A 21,576-nucleotide genomic window follows, 5' to 3' on the forward strand; every position below is an offset into this window, starting at 1 on the left:
TAATTGCCCGTGGTCTTATATCCTGCAGACCTTTCCGACAGTTTGATGGCTTTCCTTGCCCAGGATTCCCTCCTGCCATCGGTGCGGGTAACCCAGTCCCAATCTGGGGATAAAGGTCTCCAGTCTCATGGACGACGTTCACCACCTGAGCATCTACTAAGGCCTCGTTCACACGTCCGATTTTCTCTTGTACAAAAAAAAAAAGGGACCAATTTTTTTGATCGGAGTCCGTTCCGAGTGTCATCAGTTTTTCTCATATAAGGAGAAAAAAAAAGTTTCTCTATCTTCAACTTTGTGACAGTCTAAAAATCGGAGCGCACTTGTATATCACCCGATTATTTACAGGGACCCATAGACTTGCACTAGGTTGAGAAAGACCCTTGAGGTTGAAACGTCGCATTTATGGCACAATAAAGAAGATTTTTTCACCTTCACCTTGACTGGATGCTGTCCTTCACTTCAACCTATGGTATGTACTCTTCCACTTGGGTCCAGTGGATATAGGACGGGCATCCGCCTTTTCCTGCTTTTTTTGTCAGATGTGCTGTCAGTCATTTACTTTGGTTTTGAACCATAGACTCGCACTGTCAAGAATTGGATATGTCTCTGCCTTTTTCCGCTGACTGCATGGCCCACAAAAAAATCACGAACATGTGAATGATCCCGTAGATTATCACAGGTACGAGAGCTGTCTGTGAAGGTCACGGCCAGCGCCAGGGCGCAAAAATCAGATGTGTGAATGCGGCCTTATACGCTCCATAGACGCAACTCCCTAAGCTCCTCTGTTATGTAGCCAGGTGTATGGCCAGAACTGAACTGGACTGGGCGGCCCAGGGGCTGCGGGGCACAGTGCAATCATCGAGACCCCACTGATTTATTATTTAATCTGGTTTTATAGGGTCTCCATATCTTGTGTAGTGCTGCGTGCAGAATGCAGTCACTCACATCTGCACATGTGCCAGGCGCACTATTATGGGGGATTGATGATGTACTGTTATGGGGGATCTGTGGATAATGCACTGTTATGGGGGGGTCTGTGTCTGGCACAGTGTTATGGGGTCTGTGTCTGGCAGAGTTATGGGGGATCTGTGGATAATGCACTGTTATGGGGGGGTCTGTGTCTGGCACAGTGTTATGGGGTCTGTGTCTGGCAGAGTTATGGGGGATCTGTGGATAATGCACTGTTATGGGGGGTCTGTGTCTGGCACAGTGTTATGGGGGGTCTGTGTCTGGCACAGTGTTATGGGGGATATGTGTCTGGCACAGTGTTATTGGGGGATATGTGTCTGACAGTGTTATGGGTGTCTGTGCCTGGCACAGTGTTATTGGGGATGTCTGGCACAGTTTTAGGGGGGAATCTGTGTCTGACAATGTTATGGGGGTCTGTGTGTACATACATCGTCCATTATCCCCCCCAGTCTCCGCTCGATCCTGTCACTTGTAGGCATTGATCCGAGTCCTCACCTAGTCCCCACCACCAGCCTCTGCCTCATCACTGCATCATTTCCCACCAGATCCCTCCGCCAGTCGCAGAACCTGAGAGCAGGCACGTCCGCGAGCTATGCAAATGAGGAACGCATCACTGCTAACGTCAGGGACAACCCCGATATATATACGTATCCCTCCGCCGGGGCTCCTGTGCAGAGCGGGGCGCAGCAGCTGAGAGGAGCAGTCAGCCATACACCCAGGTGAGAGCAGCCGCCCGCACCCAACACTGCGGCCCGGAGGTCGCCTCTGTGATTTGCACCCCCTGTATAGTGGGGGGCGCGGGGCACTATTTACTCTGCAGAGGACTGTGTTATATCTTCTATAAGAAATGATGGGTGTCAGTAGGTTGGGGTTTAAAGTAATGCAAGAAATATATTAATGCACATAATAAACAAGAATATACATTGCACTAATATAATGTGTACATTGTGATGCCACATACAGCATTATACATTGCACTGCTACATAGTCATCCATTACAGCTGTACCCAGCACGGATATAACGCTATACACTGCACTAATATAATCTGTACATTATAATGTTACATATATCTGTATACACTGCACCAATATAATCTGTACATTATAATGTTACATATATCTGTATACACTGCACTAATATAATCTGTACATTATAATGTTACATATATCTGTATACACTGCACCAATATAATCTGTACATTATAATGTTACATATATCTGTATACACTGCACCAATATAAGCTGTACATTATAATGTTACATATATCTGTATACACTGCACCAATATAATCTGTACATTATAATGTTACATATATCTGTATACACTGCACCAATATAATCTGTACATTATAATGTTACATATATCTGTATACACTGCACTAATATAATCTGTACATTATAATGTTACATATATCTGTATACACTGCACTAATATAATCTGTACATTATAATGTTACATATATCTGTATACACTGCACTAATATAATCTGTACATTATAATGTTACATATATCTGTATACACTGCACCAATATAATCTGTACATTATAATGTTACATATATCTGTATACACTGCACCAATATAATCTGTACATTATAATGTTACATATATCTGTATACACTGCACTAATATAATCTGTACATTATAATGTTACATATATCTGTATACACTGCACTAATATAATCTGTACATTATAATGTTACATATATCTGTATACACTGCACTAATATAATCTGTACATTATAATGTTACATATATCTGTATACACTGCACCAATATAATCTGTACATTATAATGTTACATATATCTGTATACACTGCACTAATATAATCTGTACATTATAATGTTACATATATCTGTATACACTGCACCAATATAAGCTGTACATTATAATGTTACATATATCTGTATACACTGCACCAATATAATCTGTACATTATAATGTTACATATATCTGTATACACTGCACCAATATAAGCTGTACATTATAATGTTACATATATCTGTATACACTGCACCAATATAAGCTGTACATTATAATGTTACATATATCTGTATACACTGCACTAATATAATCTGTACATTATAATGTTACATATATCTGTATACACTGCACCAATATAAGCTGTACATTATAATGTTACATATATCTGTATACACTGCACCAATATAATCTGTACATTATAATGTTACATATATCTGTATACACTGCACTAATATAATCTGTACATTATAATGTTACATATATCTGTATACACTGCACCAATATAAGCTGTACATTATAATGTTACATATATCTGTATACACTGCACCAATATAATCTGTACATTATAATGTTACATATATCTGTATACACTGCACCAATATAATCTGTACATTATAATGTTACATATATCTGTATACACTGCACTAATATAATCTGTACATTATAATGTTACATATATCTGTATACACTGCACCAATATAATCTGTACATTATAATGTTACATATATCTGTATACACTGCACCAATATAAGCTGTACATTATAATGTTACATATATCTGTATACACTGCACTAATATAATCTGTACATTATAATGTTACATATATCTGTATACACTGCACTAATATAATCTGTACATTATAATGTTACATATATCTGTATACACTGCACTAATATAATCTGTACATTATAATGTTACATATATCTGTATACACTGCACCAATATAAGCTGTACATTATAATGTTACATATATCTGTATACACTGCACTAATATAATCTGTACATTATAATGTTACATATATCTGTATACACTGCACTAATATAATCTGTACATTATAATGTTACATATATCTGTATACACTGCACCAATATAATCTGTACATTATAATGTTACATATATCTGTATACACTGCACCAATATAATCTGTACATTATAATGTTACATATATCTGTATACACTGCACCAATATAATCTGTACATTATAATGTTACATATATCTGTATACACTGCACCAATATAAGCTGTACATTATAATGTTACATATATCTGTATACACTGCACCAATATAAGCTGTACATTATAATGTTACATATATCTGTATACACTGCACCAATATAAGCTGTACATTATAATGTTACATATATCTGTATACACTGCACCAATATAAGCTGTACATTATAATGTTACATATATCTGTATACACTGCACTAATATAATCTGTACATTATAATGTTACATATATCTGTATACACTGCACCAATATAAGCTGTACATTATAATGTTACATATATCTGTATACACTGCACCAATATAATCTGTACATTATAATGTTACATATATCTGTATACACTGCACTAATATAATCTGTACATTATAATGTTACATATATCTGTATACACTGCACCAATATAAGCTGTACATTATAATGTTACATATATCTGTATACACTGCACCAATATAATCTGTACATTATAATGTTACATATATCTGTATACACTGCACCAATATAATCTGTACATTATAATGTTACATATATCTGTATACACTGCACTAATATAATCTGTACATTATAATGTTACATATATCTGTATACACTGCACCAATATAATCTGTACATTATAATGTTACATATATCTGTATACACTGCACCAATATAAGCTGTACATTATAATGTTACATATATCTGTATACACTGCACTAATATAATCTGTACATTATAATGTTACATATATCTGTATACACTGCACTAATATAATCTGTACATTATAATGTTACATATATCTGTATACACTGCACTAATATAATCTGTACATTATAATGTTACATATATCTGTATACACTGCACCAATATAAGCTGTACATTATAATGTTACATATATCTGTATACACTGCACTAATATAATCTGTACATTATAATGTTACATATATCTGTATACACTGCACTAATATAATCTGTACATTATAATGTTACATATATCTGTATACACTGCACTAATATAATCTGTACATTATAATGTTACATATATCTGTATACACTGCACCAATATAATCTGTACATTATAATGTTACATATATCTGTATACACTGCACTAATATAATCTGTACATTATAATGTTACATATATCTGTATACACTGCACTAATATAAGCTGTACATTATAATGTTACATATATCTGTATACACTGCACCAATATAAGCTGTACATTATAATGTTACATATATCTGTATACACTGCACCAATATAAGCTGTACATTATAATGTTACATATATCTGTATACACTGCACCAATATAAGCTGTACATTATAATGTTACATATATCTGTATACACTGCACCAATATAAGCTGTACATTATAATGTTACATATATCTGTATACACTGCACCAATATAAGCTGTACATTATAATGTTACATATATCTGTATACACTGCACCAATATAAGCTGTACATTATAATGTTACATATATCTGTATACACTGCACCAATATAAGCTGTACATTATAATGTTACATATATCTGTATACACTGCACCAATATAAGCTGTACATTATAATGTTACATATATCTGTATACACTGCACTAATATAAGCTGTACATTATAATGTTACATATATCTGTATACACTGCACTAATATAATCTGTACATTATAATGTTACATATATCTGTATACACTGCACTAATATAATCTGTACATTATAATGTTACATATATCTGTATACACTGCACCAATATAAGCTGTACATTATAATGTTACATATATCTGTATACACTGCACCAATATAAGCTGTACATTATAATGTTACATATATCTGTATACACTGCACCAATATAAGCTGTACATTATAATGTTACATATATCTGTATACACTGCACTAATATAAGCTGTACATTATAATGTTACATATATCTGTATACACTGCACTAATATAATCTGTACATTATAATGTTACATATATCTGTATACACTGCACCAATATAATCTGTACATTATAATGTTACATATATCTGTATACACTGCACCAATATAAGCTGTACATTATAATGTTACATATATCTGTATACACTGCACCAATATAAGCTGTACATTATAATGTTACATATATCTGTATACACTGCACTAATATAAGCTGTACATTATAATGTTACATATATCTGTATACACTGCACTAATCAAATTCTATCCATTGTGCTGCTCCATATATTCATACATTACACTTCTGGGGACACCGCTTCACCTAACACAGCTATACATCTATACATTGCTCTGCTTGATATGTTTCTAATCATTGCACTGATGAAATATTATTAATTACACTGATGTATGTGTTGCATTAATCTATACGTTGCTGCACTCATCTGTATGTGTTGCATTAATCTATACGTTGCTGCACTCATCTGTATGGGTTGCATTAATCTATACGTTGCTGCACTCATCTGTATGTGTTGCATTAATCTATACGTTGCTGCACTCATCTGTATGGGTTGCATTATTCTATACGTTGCTGCACTCATCTGTATGGGTTGCATTATTCTATGCGTTGCTGCACTCATCTGTATGGGTTGCATTAATCTATACGTTGCTGCACTCATCTGTATGGGTTGCATTAATCTACACTTTGCTACATTCATCAGTACACATTGCCCTTCTGGGGGATCCAGGCTTTCTCCTCATTCCTGGGTCAGTCCATCAGATGCACAATCTACGGTGTCATGGCGTCGGCCCCACTTTTCAGGCTGCAGTATTTATAGCCCAGATTTCAATGACTGAAGTGCCTGATAGAAAGTAACAAGTGATGGCGGTGGGGATGGTCTTGTCATGCTGGCGCGGTGCCCCCTCATCCTCTGCTTTCATGCATTGAGTCAGTCCTGGGGGGATGCGGAGATGTGAGGGTGGGGCGGCTGCTGCTTAGAATATTAGGAAATAGGAGAAACCCCATTCTGTCTTTCCTTTTTCTTCCTCTGCCTTCTGTGCATCCGATAATGATCTGATGATCACCCAGTAAGGGGTCAGTAGTTGGGCTCCTCTAAGGGTCCAGTGTTATAATCTGCAGTCACGTTACAGCTGGTGGAGTTGGGCAATAACCTCAGAATTTCTCAAATTTGCACAAAAAAAAATGTAACTTCAGTTTCCTGCTCGGCTATATGTAATACCTACAAATGGTGGTCTATATACCACTCTGATGACATGATGAGGGGAGTGGAGAGCGTCATCCCTGTGTACATCCTCGTCCCCTGCCGCTACGTACATGATGTCACATCTCCACCAGGAGGAGGCCATCTTGTATATATCTACCTCATCATCCCTGTGTCCTTCACAGCAGACATCCTCGTCCCCTGCCGCTACGTACATGATGTCACATCTCCACCAGGAGGAGGCCATCTTGTATATATCTACCTCATCATCCCTGTGTCCTTCACAGCAGACATCCTCGTCCCCTGCCACTACATACATGATGTCACATCTCCACCAGGAGGAGGCCATCTTGTATATATCTACCTCATCATCCCTGTGTCCTTCGCTGCAGACATCCTCATCCCCTGATGCTACATACATGAGGTCACATCTCCACCAGGAGGAGGCCATCTTGTATATATCTACCTCATCATCCCCGTGTCCTTCGCTGCAGACATCCTCATCCCCTGATGCTACATACATGAGGTCACATCTCCACCAGGAGGAGGCCATCTTGTATATATCTACCTCATCATCCCCATGTCCTTCACTGCAGACATCCTCATCCCCTGCTGCTATATACATGAGGTCACATCTCCACCAGGAGGAGGCCATCTTGTATATATCTACCTCATCATCCCCGAGTCCTTCACAGCAGACATCCTCATCCCCTGCCGCTACGTACATGAGGTCACATCTCCACCAGGAGGAGGCCATCTTGTATATATCTACCTCATCATCCCTGTGTCCTTCGCTGCAGACATCCTCATCCCCTGATGCTACATACATGAGGTCACATCTCCACCAGGAGGAGGCCATCTTGTATATATCTACCTCATCATCCCCATGTCCTTCACTGCAGACATCCTCATCCCCTGCTGCTATATACATGAGGTCACATCTCCACCAGGAGGAGGCCATCTTGTATATATCTACCTCATCATCCCTGTGTCCTTCACTGCAGACATCCTCATCCCCTGCCGCTACGTACATGAGGCCACATTTCCACCAGGAGGAGGCCATCTTTTATAGATCTACCTCATCATCCCTGTGTCCTTCACTGCAGACATCCTCATCCCCTGATGCTATGTACATGATGTCACATCTCCACCAGGAGGAGGCCATCTTTTATATATATCTACCTCATCATCCTCGATCCCCAGAGATACTGTAGCTATGGAAACACTGCATATTCCCGAGAGGGTAAATGTCCTTCTCTTTCGGTGACCTTTTTTGTCCTGCTTCCAAAGCTTCACAACATACAGATACCTCAAATTCACCTTTAATGGTCCATGACGGTCACTATATTGTCAAAAGTTCTGGATCATTAGGACGCCAGACAAATCTACATACAGTGAAGTGATCGTAGAGACGCTCCGGGCCGCGCAGCAGCGATAGGCCTCGTTACATCACGATAAGAGCCGGCGTTTGAGGTATAAATATATATATATATATATATATATATATATATATATATATATATATATATATATATATATATATATATATATATATATATATATATATATTTTACAGGAAGTTGTGACAAATACCATTCCCATAAGGGAAAAACCCATATACTGTGCTGCATAATACATATTTTTTTTATACATTAAAAAAAATTGTGTTTATGTATATTATATTAATCAGGGTTTAGTCCATGTGCGTTTTCACCGCCATATGTAGCCGTGAACAGCCGTGGAGATAATAATACACGTTCTATATGTGAAAAATAGCAATGGAGCACAGATGCGAAATATTTCCGTCTCTTATGAGCATGCGAGAGAGAAATATACATTTTGACAATTTTTGGCGCCCGTCTGTTTCTACTATGGGTGTGGGATCCAACGACACGTGGATGACATGGTCGCTACCTGTGCGCCGTCTGGGTGTTTTTCGTTTTCTGTGGCTCCTGCAGTAAACTGTATGGTATATGTGTGTGCTATCCGTGGAAAAACAAGGATGTTTCACGTACAAGGACAAAGGCTTGTGTGAATCAGGCCTTGGGGATAGCGCAGAGTTCGCCTGAATTCCTACATTAAAGGTTCGCAGTCCGGACCGGCTGTAGGTCTCCGGGCCTGAACGTAGGAGACCTCCTTCTGGACTCGGCCCGTGAATGTCGGCCGGGTGAAGCTTTCCTTATCCTGCGTTTTTGTCCTGTGGCCGAGCCAGCGTCCGATATTTGGGTGGATCCTGACTATGAACCACAGACGATGTGACTTCTCCCCCCCCGTCCTGTGACTATAACGCACCCTCGGCCTTTACTTCCTGCTGACACTTGGGTCCCGTCCAATTATTCTGATAGGAAAAGCCACAAGGAGCAGTTATACTAATGAGCGCTGCTAGAAACCTCAGGCCTGTGGATATAGCAGAGCTCAGTTTGTCACTTGCTCTGCAGATCTGAATTTCAGGAGTCTGGTAAAAGTTATAGCTGCCAAGAGGATGGTCACCCAGCTTTCCTAGAAACAGATAGTTACATTCTTTAATGCGGGTGTGAGAATATTCCATGTGGTATAGTTTAGCCGTCATTATCGGAGTGGTTTATGGACTCCGATACGGTTCTTGTTTGCAGTCCTGAGGCTGCGGGTTAATGTACAACGCCCGGTGCCCTTTATCCCGGCCCTTAGTCTGCACTGTGCTTATTTCAGCAGAGCAAGATGGCAAGTACCAAGGAGAAGCTGATCCACAACGTGGTGCCCGAGGCAGCCTCCTCCCAGAATAAGGTCACCATTGTCGGCGTTGGCGCAGTCGGCATGGCCTGTGCCATCAGCGTCCTGCAGAAGGTGAGACGACTCCCATCATTTACCCAGCAGGTTCCTGTATGATCCTCATACTCTTACATTGTACGTTTCTTCTGCAGGATCTGGCGGATGAACTTGCCTTGGTTGATGTGATTGAAGACAAACTGAAGGGTGAAATGATGGATCTACAACATGGCAGCCTCTTCCTGCGGACTCCAAAGATTGTGTCTGGGAAAGGTAAGTCGGCGATCCATGCAGGGGAACCAATGACCTATTCCCCATAGGGGAGATCCATCCAAATATTAACTTGGAGACATTCCCTATGCCGGGAACCATCCCAATGAGGACCACTGCATGCTTAAAATTTTTGGGGGGCATTTTATTTTTCATTTTAAAACCTGTATTTTTGCACTAAGATTTCTTTAAAAGTTTGCACTGTTTTCTTCACTGCTGGTTGCAGAATGAGTGAACTGAGATTCCAGCAAAGAGCGAAGTCTGATGGAAAAGTTTATATCTCTCTCATCAGCTCCTCTCACTGGATTTATTACCATATAAAGTTGGGAAGACTTTAACTATAAGTCACCTGGGAGGGGCTCAAGAAGAAGGAATATAAAGTTATAAATTCTTCTGTAAAAAAATTTAAAAAATAATAAATGAGCTCGCTGACTGTTTCTCAGTCAGTTCATTCTACAGCAGGCAGTAGATAAACGGAAAATGAGGCAACATATTGTAATAAAACCCAATAGCAAAAATGTCCTTTAGCCAAAAATGCAACTTAAGGGAGTCCATATCCTTAAAAGGATCTGATATTTTTAAGAAAAGGGGTCCATATAATTTGTTTTAAGATCTGTTACTTGCAATGAATTATAATGTTAATGGTTTAATTGTATAAGTCGGACCCCTGTTTTTACTGCGCATCTCATTACTATGCATAGGAGCGTCGTAAGCCGGACCCCTTTAAAATTTGGCTCGATGCCCCCTGAACCTTGGTGCATGTCGGTGAAAAGCCACCGGATAAACTGCTGATGGCGACTTCACCCTTGTTGTTGCAGATTACAGTGTCACAGCCAATTCCAAGCTGGTGGTGGTCACAGCTGGAGCCCGTCAGCAGGAAGGCGAGAGCCGCCTGAACCTGGTGCAGCGCAACGTCAACATCTTCAAATTTATCATTCCTAATATTGTCAAGCACAGTCCTAACTGCATCCTGCTGATTGTTTCCAATCCTGGTGAGTCCTGCACTGCAACACTCCCGGGGATGAGACAGTCCCATGCAATAACGTAGCAGCACTGACCCAGGAGCACAACGGATGATGATCTAGTCCTCCTAGTCTTAAAGGGCCACTAACCCCAAAGTCCACAGACCATAATAGCACTGATATGTCAAACATATGGCTTGTAAAATGTCTCGGCACCAGTGATGCATGATGTACAGTAGGGTTCTGGGATTGGGGGGGGGGGGTCACAGTCCTTTAAACTACAGTCTGAATGGCTGATACCAGGGAGCAATAGATCTGTTAAATGCAAACTTGTTTGTTTTTATTTATCCTTTCCTAGTGGATGTCTTGACCTACGTAGCCTGGAAAATCAGTGGCTTCCCCAAGCACCGCGTCATCGGCAGCGGCTGCAACCTGGACTCTGCCCGTTTCCGCTACCTAATGGGAGAGAAGTTGGGCATCCACTCCCTGAGCTGCCACGGCTGGGTCATCGGTGAACACGGAGACTCCAGCGGTGAGCGCAATCCTCAGACTGCGACTAAAGATGTAACCTTAGACCCAGTCTATACTTATCTCCTTGGAAAGGTCAAGATGGTAACTCAAGTAGGTCAGACGCTGCGGCCTTCACCCCGAAAGGTCACCGGGGAATATCCCTGCGGTGCTGAATGTCAGCTGTTACCGGGAGACGTAGCTGTGCGGCTCTGCTATATACAGGAACATTCCAATAACCCTTTTTTTTTTTTTTTTTTTTAAAGATCCATAAAATATATCTGTATTTTTTTTTTTTTTTTTTCTGATTGCTCGCATGATATGCTGCAGCACTACAGTATTGCAATATATTGTAAAAATGACACTCTCCTATGAAGCCCAGCCCAATGTGGGAGAACTGATGGCAGCCATGGGGACCTTCAGGAATCCCCCCCAACTACCATGGTAGCCTATCTGGGCAGACTGGGTGCAAGCACATCGGAAGCTGGCTATTATAAAGCCGCTGTTGACAGCAGTGAGCGGAGCTGGCTCTGATCGCTGCTGATACCGGATGTGTAACGCCGCTATTGTCCGCCCGGTATAGAGCAGGCTCCGCTCCTGAGCCTGTTCTATTCACCCCTCGTGCAACCTGTGATGAAAATGTACGTCATGGGTGAAATCAATGGAAAATGGGAATTGATAGGTGAACGTTTTAGGTACTCATTTCAGGGCTGTCATTAATTATTTATTTTTTCTCTGATCGCCCATGACGGCACCACGGAGAGAGGGGATCCGCCCACCAAGGACAGGAAACCTACGGATAAAAAGGCGGTACCACTCTCCTGCATCAGTTGGTTTCCTGTCCTTGATGGGAGACCTACGGACTTACCAGTTCGTCGTTGGATCCGGGGCCAACCAGTCCGATTCAGGCAGCTGGGGTCCCTCTGCCTCGGCTAGGGTGGTGACCCGAAGCGCCACCGCTGGGAGCCAGTGGGCCGACAGGGTGTGCGGGGGAGGTGACAAGGAGTTCGCGGTCACCTCCCCAGGTAAGATGCAGCAGCGGCAACATCCAGGGGGGTCCCTCTGTGGTTGCGGGAGGTGCAGCACGACCCTCCCTAAATCAAGCGTCAGTCTGCACACTGCATCGCCATCAGGCGTGCAGGTATTGTGCTACTGGGGCTGCATAGGACCGGGGGTGCCGGTCAGCAGCGCATATCTGCTTCCGGGCGCTGCTTTGCGCAGGCCCGGTATCCAGCTGGGTCTCGCGAGGTCTGCAGAGCGCCGGTATGCGCAGGCGCCGGCGGTGCTTCCGGCCGGGCGCTTGGTGCGCTCTGCGCAGGCGCCGGCGTGGCTCCAGCCGGGCGCTTGGTGTACACTGCGTGGGCGCCGGCGGGGCTTCTGGCCGGGGCGCGCTCTGCGCAGGCGCCGGCGTGGCTCCAGCCGGGCGCTTGGTGTGCATTGCGCGGCGGGGCGCTTGATGCGCACTGCGCAGGCGCCGGCGGGTATTCCGGTCGGATGGCGCGGATTACCGCTAGAGTGTGGTTTTTGAGTCGGATTACTGCGCAGGCGCCGACCGCTCCTCATATGATCAGTCGCTACTGCGCAGGTGCAGGGAAGCGGCGGGAGGGTTCAAATAGTAGAACCCTCATCCTCTTGGTGGCTCTGCAGTAATAGGCAGGAGCTTCAAGGGGAATAGGAGCGACAACTCAGCGAGTTCAAGGCACGCAGACCAGCAGCAGTATGAGTGACCCAGCATCACCTCCGCCCGAATCACCTCCACCTGCAGTATCGCCACAGCAGCAGCAGCAGCAAAAAAGGCGGCAGCAGAAAGTGCACCAGGACACCAGCAAAGAACGCCAAAGGTCTCAACACCGTAAGGAGTCCAGTACGGCGTCGGGGAGAAAGCCAGAGGCAGAGAACCCCCAATCGGTATTTATGGGTCCTGGAGGTGGTAAGTGGATCTTCGTGAATGTCAGAGACAGTAAGATTGTTATTTGTCTCTTTTTAGGGGAGGAAAAGCGTAGCTAAAACTAAACACAAAAGTTGCGCCATCTGTAGAGAGGACCTTCCACCTACATGTGATAAAAGACTATGCAATACTTGCATTCAACAAACTGTGTCTGAAAACCTTCCAGGGTTTGCTTCAGATCTTAAGAGCCTAATTAAAGAACAAGTAGAGGACACTTTTAGGTCACTAAAAAGTGGGAAAAAAAGGAGAAAGACCAGGCATAGGTCTCCATCTCCAGCCTCAAAATCCGAAAGTGGTAGTGAGAGTTCAGCGTCCTCCGTCTCCTCCGACTCATCCTCATCATCTACTTCTTCCTCGGGGGGACATAACTGTTTCCCACTAGAGGATACTGATGGCCTCATAAAGGCAGTAAGAAGCACCATGGGGTTGGTAGACTCCCATCCTAAAAAAACAGTACAAGACATTATGTTTGGAGGCCTAGAACAGAAAAAGAGGAGAGCTTTTCCGCTTAACGAAGCAATTGCAGCCCTAATTAAGAAGGAATGGAAAAAGCCCATGAGGAAGACTCTCTTAACTCCAAAAAGGAAATATCCCTTTGAGGAAGAATCGTGCTCCTTTTGGGAGAAGGCCCCGAAATTAGACGTGGCAATTGCTAAAGCCTCAAAGAAATTCGCCCTCCCGTTTGAGGACATGGGGGTTCTGAAGGACCCAATGGACAAAAAGGCAGATGCATTTCTCAAGGGCTCTTGGGAGGCAGCGGGAGGAGGCCTGAAGCCGGCAGTTGCAGCTGCATGCACTTCGCGCTCCCTGATGATCTGGCTGAACCAGCTAGAGGGTCAGTTAAAGGGGAAAACATCCCGAGACTCAATTCTGGATACATTACCCGTAATGAGGGGGGCTGCGGCCTTCCTAGCCGACGCCTCGGCCGACTCCATCAGGCTATCCGCCAGAGCAGCAGTGTTTGCTAATGCGGCCAGGCGCGCCCTCTGGCTTAAGAATTGGCCAGGCGACCTACAAACGAAAACGAAACTCTGTACCATCCCCTGTGAAGGGGAGTTTCTGTTTGGGTCGACTCTAGACGACATCTTAGAGAAAGCCGGGGACAAGAAAAAGTCCTTCCCCTCTCTGGGTCTCCCCTCTTATCGGAAGCCCTTTCGGAACAAGAGGTTTTTCCGTAAGAACCCAGGGAAAGGCCAGGGGAAGTGGGACGATAAGAAAAATAAAAATAAAGGATTTATCTTCAATAAAAACCTCAATGACAACAAGAAACCTCCACAATGAAGGTTCACCCCAGGTGGGAGGGAGATTATCTCTCTTTCTCCCAGCCTGGAAAAAGATCACCTCCAGTCATTGGATCCTAAACATCATAGAATCAGGACTGAGGTTAACATTCAAGAGGTACCCTCGTCCCTCCTTCAAGGTAACATCTACCAGATCCTCAGCAGAAGAACAGTTAACTCTAGAAAACGAGATTGTGGGGTTAGTAAAAAAAGGAGTACTCCTAGAAGTTCCCCCTCAAGAAAGAGGGCAAGGGTACTATTCCCCTCTATTCCTGAGGAAAAAACCAGATGGTTCCTTCAGGACCATTATCAATCTGAAGAATCTAAACAATTACTTAGAGGTTCAAGCATTCAAAATGGAAACGATAAAGTCATCAATCAAAATGCTGTTTCCTCAGTGTTTCATGGTGGTCCTGGACTTGAAGGACGCATATTATCACGTCCCAATACACAAGGATCACCAGAGATTCCTCAGAATGGCAATCCACATCAAGGGAGTCCTAAGACACTTCCAGTTTACAGCTCTTCCATTCGGCCTAGCAATAGCCCCGAGGGTTTTTACAAAGCTGGTCGCGGAGGTAATGGCTCACCTCAGGGAAGAAAACACCCTGATCGTTCCATATCTGGACGATTTCCTGGTGATAGGCTCCTCCCAGCAACATTGCAAGAATCAGCTAGATTTAGTGATTCAATCTCTAAAAAATCTGGGCTGGCTAATAAACCTAGAGAAATCCAAACTGGTGCCTTCTCAGGTTCAGGAGTACCTAGGTCTCACTCTAGACTCCAGAAAAATGGAATGCCGGCTCCCAGAGGGCAAATTACAAAAGATAAAAAGCTTAGCATCAAGAGTACAATCTCTCCCCTCTATAACTCTCCGACAGGGCATGTCACTGTTAGGCTCTATGACCTCTTGCATCCCGGCAGTCCAGTGGGCCCAACTACATTCCAGGGATCTCCAATGGCAGCTACTGTCCGAGCAAATCCGCCTAGGGGAGCATTTAGACGGGCGGTTAACATTGTCTCCTCGCACCAATCTCTCTCTAACTTGGTGGACATTGCGGGAAAATCTTTCCCAGGGAGTTCCATGGGTAATCCCGATATCAAAGGTCCTAACAACGGACGCAAGCCCCTCAGGGTGGGGGGCTCATCTGGGCGACCTTGTAGCTCAGGGCATTTGGTCCCCGTCCCTTGCAAACAATTCCTCCAATATGAAGGAACTCCTGGCAGTAAAATTTGCCCTTCAGGAATTCCTGGGGGTCCTTCAATCTCACCATGTGAGGGTGATGTCAGACAATCAGGTGGTAGTATCGTATATAAACCATCAGGGGGGTACCCGTTCCAAAAGTCTAATGGAAGTGGCCAACTCGATCCTTCAGATAGCCGAAAACAACCTTCTATCCCTGACAAGTCTACACATAAAAGGGATAGACAATTACAAGGCAGACTTCCTCAGTCGTTCCAGCCTAAAACAGGGAGAATGGGAACTAAATCCAGGCATATTTACCCAGATCACTCAGAAATGGGGGGTTCCCAAAATAGATCTCTTCGCGAGCCATTTAAACAAAAAAGTAGCCGCCTTTTGCTCTCTATCTCCCATGGGGAACCCAGTAGCCCTGGATGCTTTCCTGATTTCTTGGGGCCACCATCTGGTCTATGCCTTTCCTCCTCTCATTTTGATTCCAGCAGTGCTGAGGAAGATTCGGGAGGACGGGGCGTTGGTCATATTAATTGCCCCGTTCTGGCCGAAGAGACCTTGGTTCTCATGGATGAGAAAGATGTCGATATCCGACCCTTGGGTATTGCCAGACCTACAGGATCTGTTGTCACAGGGCCCAATCTATCATCCGCGGGTCAAGAACTTACACTTGACAGCCTGGCTCTTGAGAGGAAAATATTAGAAAGCAGAGGGTTCTCTTCAGGGTTAATTTCAACTCTGTTGAAAAGTAGGAAGCCGGTTACAACAAAACAGTACGGCAAAATATGGAAAAAGTTCCTGTCCGTTTCAGGCGCTAAAATAGGGAAAGAAATTCCTATTAATGCCATTTTAGAGTTCTTGCAAAACGGGTTGGAAATGGGGTTAGCCACCAGTACCCTAAAAGTCCATGTGGCAGCATTAGGTGCTCTATTTAATTTTGACTTGGCTTCAAATAGGTGGGTCTCTAGATTCATTAGGGCGGCAGGAAGATCTAGGCCTCTGCCAGTAAAAGTGGTTCCTCAGTGGGACTTAAATTTGGTCCTTAAAGCCCTGACTAGTCCTCCATTTGAACCATTACATGAATCTACAATAAAAACGCTATCCCTCAAGACAGCTCTTTTAGTCGCCCTTACTTCTGCCCGTAGGGTCAGCGACTTGCAGGCCCTTTCAGCCAGGCCTCCTCACACACAATTTCTAGAGGATAGGGTTGTTTTAAAAACAGACCCAGCATATCTCCCGAAAGTGGCTTCAAAATTTCACAGGTCTCAAGAGATATCTCTTCCCTCCTTCTGTCCCAATCCTAAAAATAAGGAGGAACAAAATCTACATACACACGATGTAAGGAGATGTCTCTTACATTACCTAGAAGTCACTAGAGAGAGTAGGGAGGATTCCTCTCTGTTTGTGTGTTTCCAGGGTCCCCGGAAGGGGAAAAAAGCATCTAAAGCCACCATAGCAAGATGGATCACGGACGCCATCAGCCTAGCATACTCAGCAAGTGGGATGCCCGTTCCCGGGGAGGTTAAAGCTCACTCAACAAGGGCAGTAGCAACTTCCTGGGCGGAGAAGGCCGGAGCTTCCATAGACCAGATATGTAGAGCTGCTACCTGGTCCTCACCATCCACATTCTATAGGCACTATAGATTGGACCTAATCTCCTCTTCAGACCTTACTTTTGGTAAAAGGGTTCTGGAGGCAGTGGTCCCTCCCTGAATGTACTATCTATGTAATTCTCTCCGTGGTGCCGTCATGGGCGATCAGAGAAAAATATAGTTCTTACCGATAACTGTATTTCTCTGAGCCCATGACGGCACCCGTACATTCCCTCCCTTCACTTATGGGTGCACACATGGAATAGTGCCATAGTCTATTATAATTTAAAGTCACGCGGTATCTTGTTATGCTAAACAGTTAAAATTTTTACAAATGTCTTAGTAGTCTCCCATCATTATCTATGTAAACAACTGATGCAGGAGAGTGGTACCGCCTTTTTATCCGTAGGTTTCCTGTCCTTGGTGGGCGGATCCCCTCTCTCCGTGGTGCCGTCATGGGCTCAGAGAAATACCGTTATCGGTAAGAACTATATTTTTTTCCTTGCTCTTTCAGTGCCTGTCTGGAGTGGCGTGAATGTAGCCGGAGTGTCTCTGAAGTCCCTGAATCCGGACCTGGGAGCAGACACCGATAAGGAGAACTGGAAGGAGGTCCACAAACAAGTAGTTGAGAGGTACAGAATCTGTATGTGCATGGCCTGTAAAGCTAGGCCATATATACCAGTGACCCAGAACTACAACTCCCAGCATCTCGAGTGGCCTGCAACCTCATGGTCATCAGCTATGTTCAAACGACTGGTCTGTGAACACCAACAATCTGCTGCGTATTACAGTAGCAGCATTATGGATGAGACTGTACAGAATTGTATCAATGGGCTGCAGATCTGATATCTACTGCATGTTAATTCATGCAGACGGTAAAATCTGCAGCAAAATTCACAATGTGGAGCTTTTGTTACAGATTTTCTTAAGCAAATCTACAGTAACAGACGTATTCTGTGTGGACAAACACTACAATTCTCAGCTTGCCCTGCTGGGGTTTGACCACAGGTTGTTGATCACCGCCATATACCATAGTGCACACAAACAAAATACTGTCACGTTCTCTCTGTGGCTTGTACATATAATGGGAAGAGGTCACTTACAAAATGCCATGAAATTTCCTTGTAGTGCTTATGAAGTGATCAAGCTGAAGGGATACACCTCGTGGGCCATCGGCCTGTCAGTCGCAGATCTCGCAGAAACTACTCTAAAGAACCTCAGACGCGTTCATCCTATTTCCACAATGGTGAAGGTACGAGATCCCACACTAACTGTATAATGATCAGTGGACTGGTGACTACTTAAGAAAAGGGCTATGAAAAAGAATTTAAGTATTATAATACTGCCCCTATGTACAAGAATATAACTAGTATAATACTGCTCCTATGTACAAGAATATAACTACTATAATACTGCTCCTATGTACAAGTATATAACTACTATAATACTGCTCCTATGTACAAGAATATAACTACTATAATACTGCTCATATGTACAAGAATAGAACTACTATAGGGCCGGGATCACACATGCGAGAAACACGTCCGTGTCTCGCATGTGAAACCCAAGCTCTGGCGCCGGCACTTGGGAGCGGAGCGTGCGGCTCCATGTGTTGCTATGCGGCCGCACGCTCCGCTCTGGAGTGCCGGCGCCAGAGCTTGGATTTCACATGCGAGACATGGACGTGTTTCTCGCATGTGTGATCCCGGCCTAATACTGCTCCTATGTACAAGAATATAACAACTATAATACTGCTCTCATGTATTGTAGTTATATTCTGATAATACTGCCCCTATGTACAAGGATATAATTACTATAATACTGCCCCTATGTACAAGAATATAACTACTATAATACTGCCCCTATGTACAAGATTATAACTACTATAATACTGCCCCTCTATGTACAAGAATATAACTGCTATAATACTGCCCCTCTATGTACAAGAATATAACTGCTATAATACTGCTCCTGTGTACAAGAATATAACTACTATAATACTGCTCCTATGTACAAGAATATAACTACTATAATACTGCTCCTATGTACAAGAATATAACTACTATAATACTGCCCCTATGTACAAGAATATAACTACTATAATACTGCTCCTATGTACAAGAATATAACTACTATAATACTGCTCTCATGTATTGTAGTTATATTCTGATAATGCTGCCCCCTACATGATATTCACCTTGTATACCTCTTTTTCAGGGAATGTACGGCATAAAGGAGGACGTCTTCCTCAGCATCCCCTCCGTTTTGGGTAACCAGGGCATCACCGATGTGGTGAACATGACCCTAAAGCCTGATGAAGAGGAGCGTCTCAGGAAGAGCGCAGACACTCTCTGGTCTATCCAGAAGGAGCTGCAGTTTTAGGCCGCTCTCGTCTGCTCCCGTGTCCGCTGTCGTTGTCTCAGTTGTGTCTTTACGTTGCACTTTCTGAGTAGGTCAATTCCCTTGTGTCCTGATCATCTGTATTCGTGAAGTTGTCGTCAGTAATGTCCCGATCTGCGCCGGCCGCCGGAGCGTAACACCGCATCGTGTGGTATTGCATAATAGCACTAGGTTGGGGGAAAAGGGTTCAATCAATGACCTCTGGGATTAACAAATCCATCACATTCGTGTCCATTAAAACATCTTCCCGGCCCAAAAGAACAAATGGTCCCAATTCATACTTAAGAGACCACTTTGGTGGATTTAAAGGGGTCCTACCCCTATTTTTGAAAAATCTGCTTAATAAAGCAGACTGGCTGTCCTTCCCTTCTCTGCCAATCCAGGTTTGGTCTTGTTGCTATGGATGTATACAATGCCTAACAACCCTTTTTAAATCTGGTTGTCAGGAAGTATTTCCATAGCAACCAGGTTGTCTCAGATTACCCTGTTCTTAAAATAAGACCACTGACAGAGGGTAAGAAGGATTACCAATACTGAAACCCTGCTACCCATACTATATTAAGTCAGATTTTTGTGTAAAAAGTAAGTGAAGGAGATCCCCTTTAAGTGACATTGTACCTCAATATGGCTGCCTTCACTCCATTATTGTCCACTGACCAAGGAGGATCCTTGGACGATCCAGAAGAGTCTGGATGGTTGTTTACAGGGATGATATTTCACATCCAGAATTATGTTCCCACCACCGAAGAGAAGCTATAGGATATAATGACTGTCTGTGTCTTGTGTGTTGCCTTCACTTCCATCCAAGGAAAGTTAAAGATTAAAAGGCAACATGGATTTGACACTAATAAAATGGATTTTGGAACTTAGTCTGTGCAGTTCTGGGTCTTTCATTCTATCCTTAAAGGGCCACTAACATAAAAAAAAAGTCAATGATCATGGAGGCATGTATCTATTTTGACTTCCCATTAAACCATACAGCCGGGCTGAAATGGATGATAACAGGGAGTAATAGATCACATTCTGCTACACGGATCTGGGGCCGATTAATTAAGACTGGAGTATAATGCACCTAATTAAGAGGGGTATGCCATGTAAAGAACTGAATGCATCTTCTGAGGTTCGAACCTAGACAGAAATGGCTACAGGATCCCCTTTAAGTCATTTTTGGCTTGCTGGCAGTATTTTTTTTTTTTTTTTTTCTTGGCATCTGAAGGCAGAAAATTCCTAACTGCATACACGGGACAACTGCAGGACATCTGCATGTCAGAGTTTTGCAGCCATAATTAGGAAAATTTTTTTTTTTTTTTTTTTTCTTTAAAGCCCCTGAATGCAGATAATGGTTCCGGTCACTGACAGCAAGCAGTGGAAAAAATTAAGATTGCAAAACTTTATTTAATATAATGAATGAGCTTTAATAACATGTGGAATTTATTCCCCCGTATTGTCGTCCAGCTGGAACAAAACGGCGAATATCTGGACAAACTGTCACAGCAATCATTTGCTCAATCACAGACCTCAATGGGTTAACACTAACGATCATTAGTCCGCTCATTAATCATTTTAATATCCTAGCAGCCGTCCATTAG

General features: G+C 42.9%; 1 protein-coding gene across 2 annotated transcripts; it reads left to right on the forward strand.

Annotated features, from left to right (window-relative positions):
• Positions 1-1,532: 1,532 nt before the first annotated feature.
• LOC138649610 (L-lactate dehydrogenase A chain) lies at positions 1,533-20,856 on the forward strand. Of its 2 annotated transcripts, none has more exons than XM_069740150.1 (8): positions 1,533-1,688; positions 9,777-9,911; positions 9,989-10,106; positions 10,922-11,095; positions 11,424-11,597; positions 18,102-18,219; positions 18,716-18,839; positions 19,805-20,856. In XM_069740150.1, the coding sequence occupies exons 2-8, from the start codon at positions 9,786-9,788 to the stop codon at positions 19,967-19,969; spliced, it is 999 nt and encodes a 332-aa protein (XP_069596251.1). In that variant the 5' UTR covers positions 1,533-1,688; positions 9,777-9,785; the 3' UTR covers positions 19,970-20,856. The 2 variants fall into 2 exon arrangements, with proteins under 2 accessions (XP_069596251.1, XP_069596252.1); XM_069740151.1 differs by having other exon boundaries at positions 1,576-1,688; positions 9,780-9,911.
• The last annotated feature ends 720 nt before the right edge of the window (positions 20,857-21,576 follow it).

This window comes from Ranitomeya imitator, chromosome 9, assembly GCF_032444005.1.
Source record: "Ranitomeya imitator isolate aRanImi1 chromosome 9, aRanImi1.pri, whole genome shotgun sequence".
Lineage (NCBI taxonomy): Eukaryota > Metazoa > Chordata > Amphibia > Anura > Dendrobatidae > Ranitomeya > Ranitomeya imitator.

Coding starts and splice junctions, on each gene's coding strand:
- LOC138649610 (XM_069740150.1), top strand. CDS start 9,786: ATGGCAAGTACCAAGGAGAAGCTGATCCACAACGTGGTGCCCGAGGCA. Junction 9,912..9,988: donor CCATCAGCGTCCTGCAGAAG/GTGAGACGACTC, acceptor TTTCTTCTGCAG/GATCTGGCGGATGAACTTGC. Junction 11,598..18,101: donor TGAACACGGAGACTCCAGCG/GTGAGCGCAATC, acceptor TTGCTCTTTCAG/TGCCTGTCTGGAGTGGCGTG.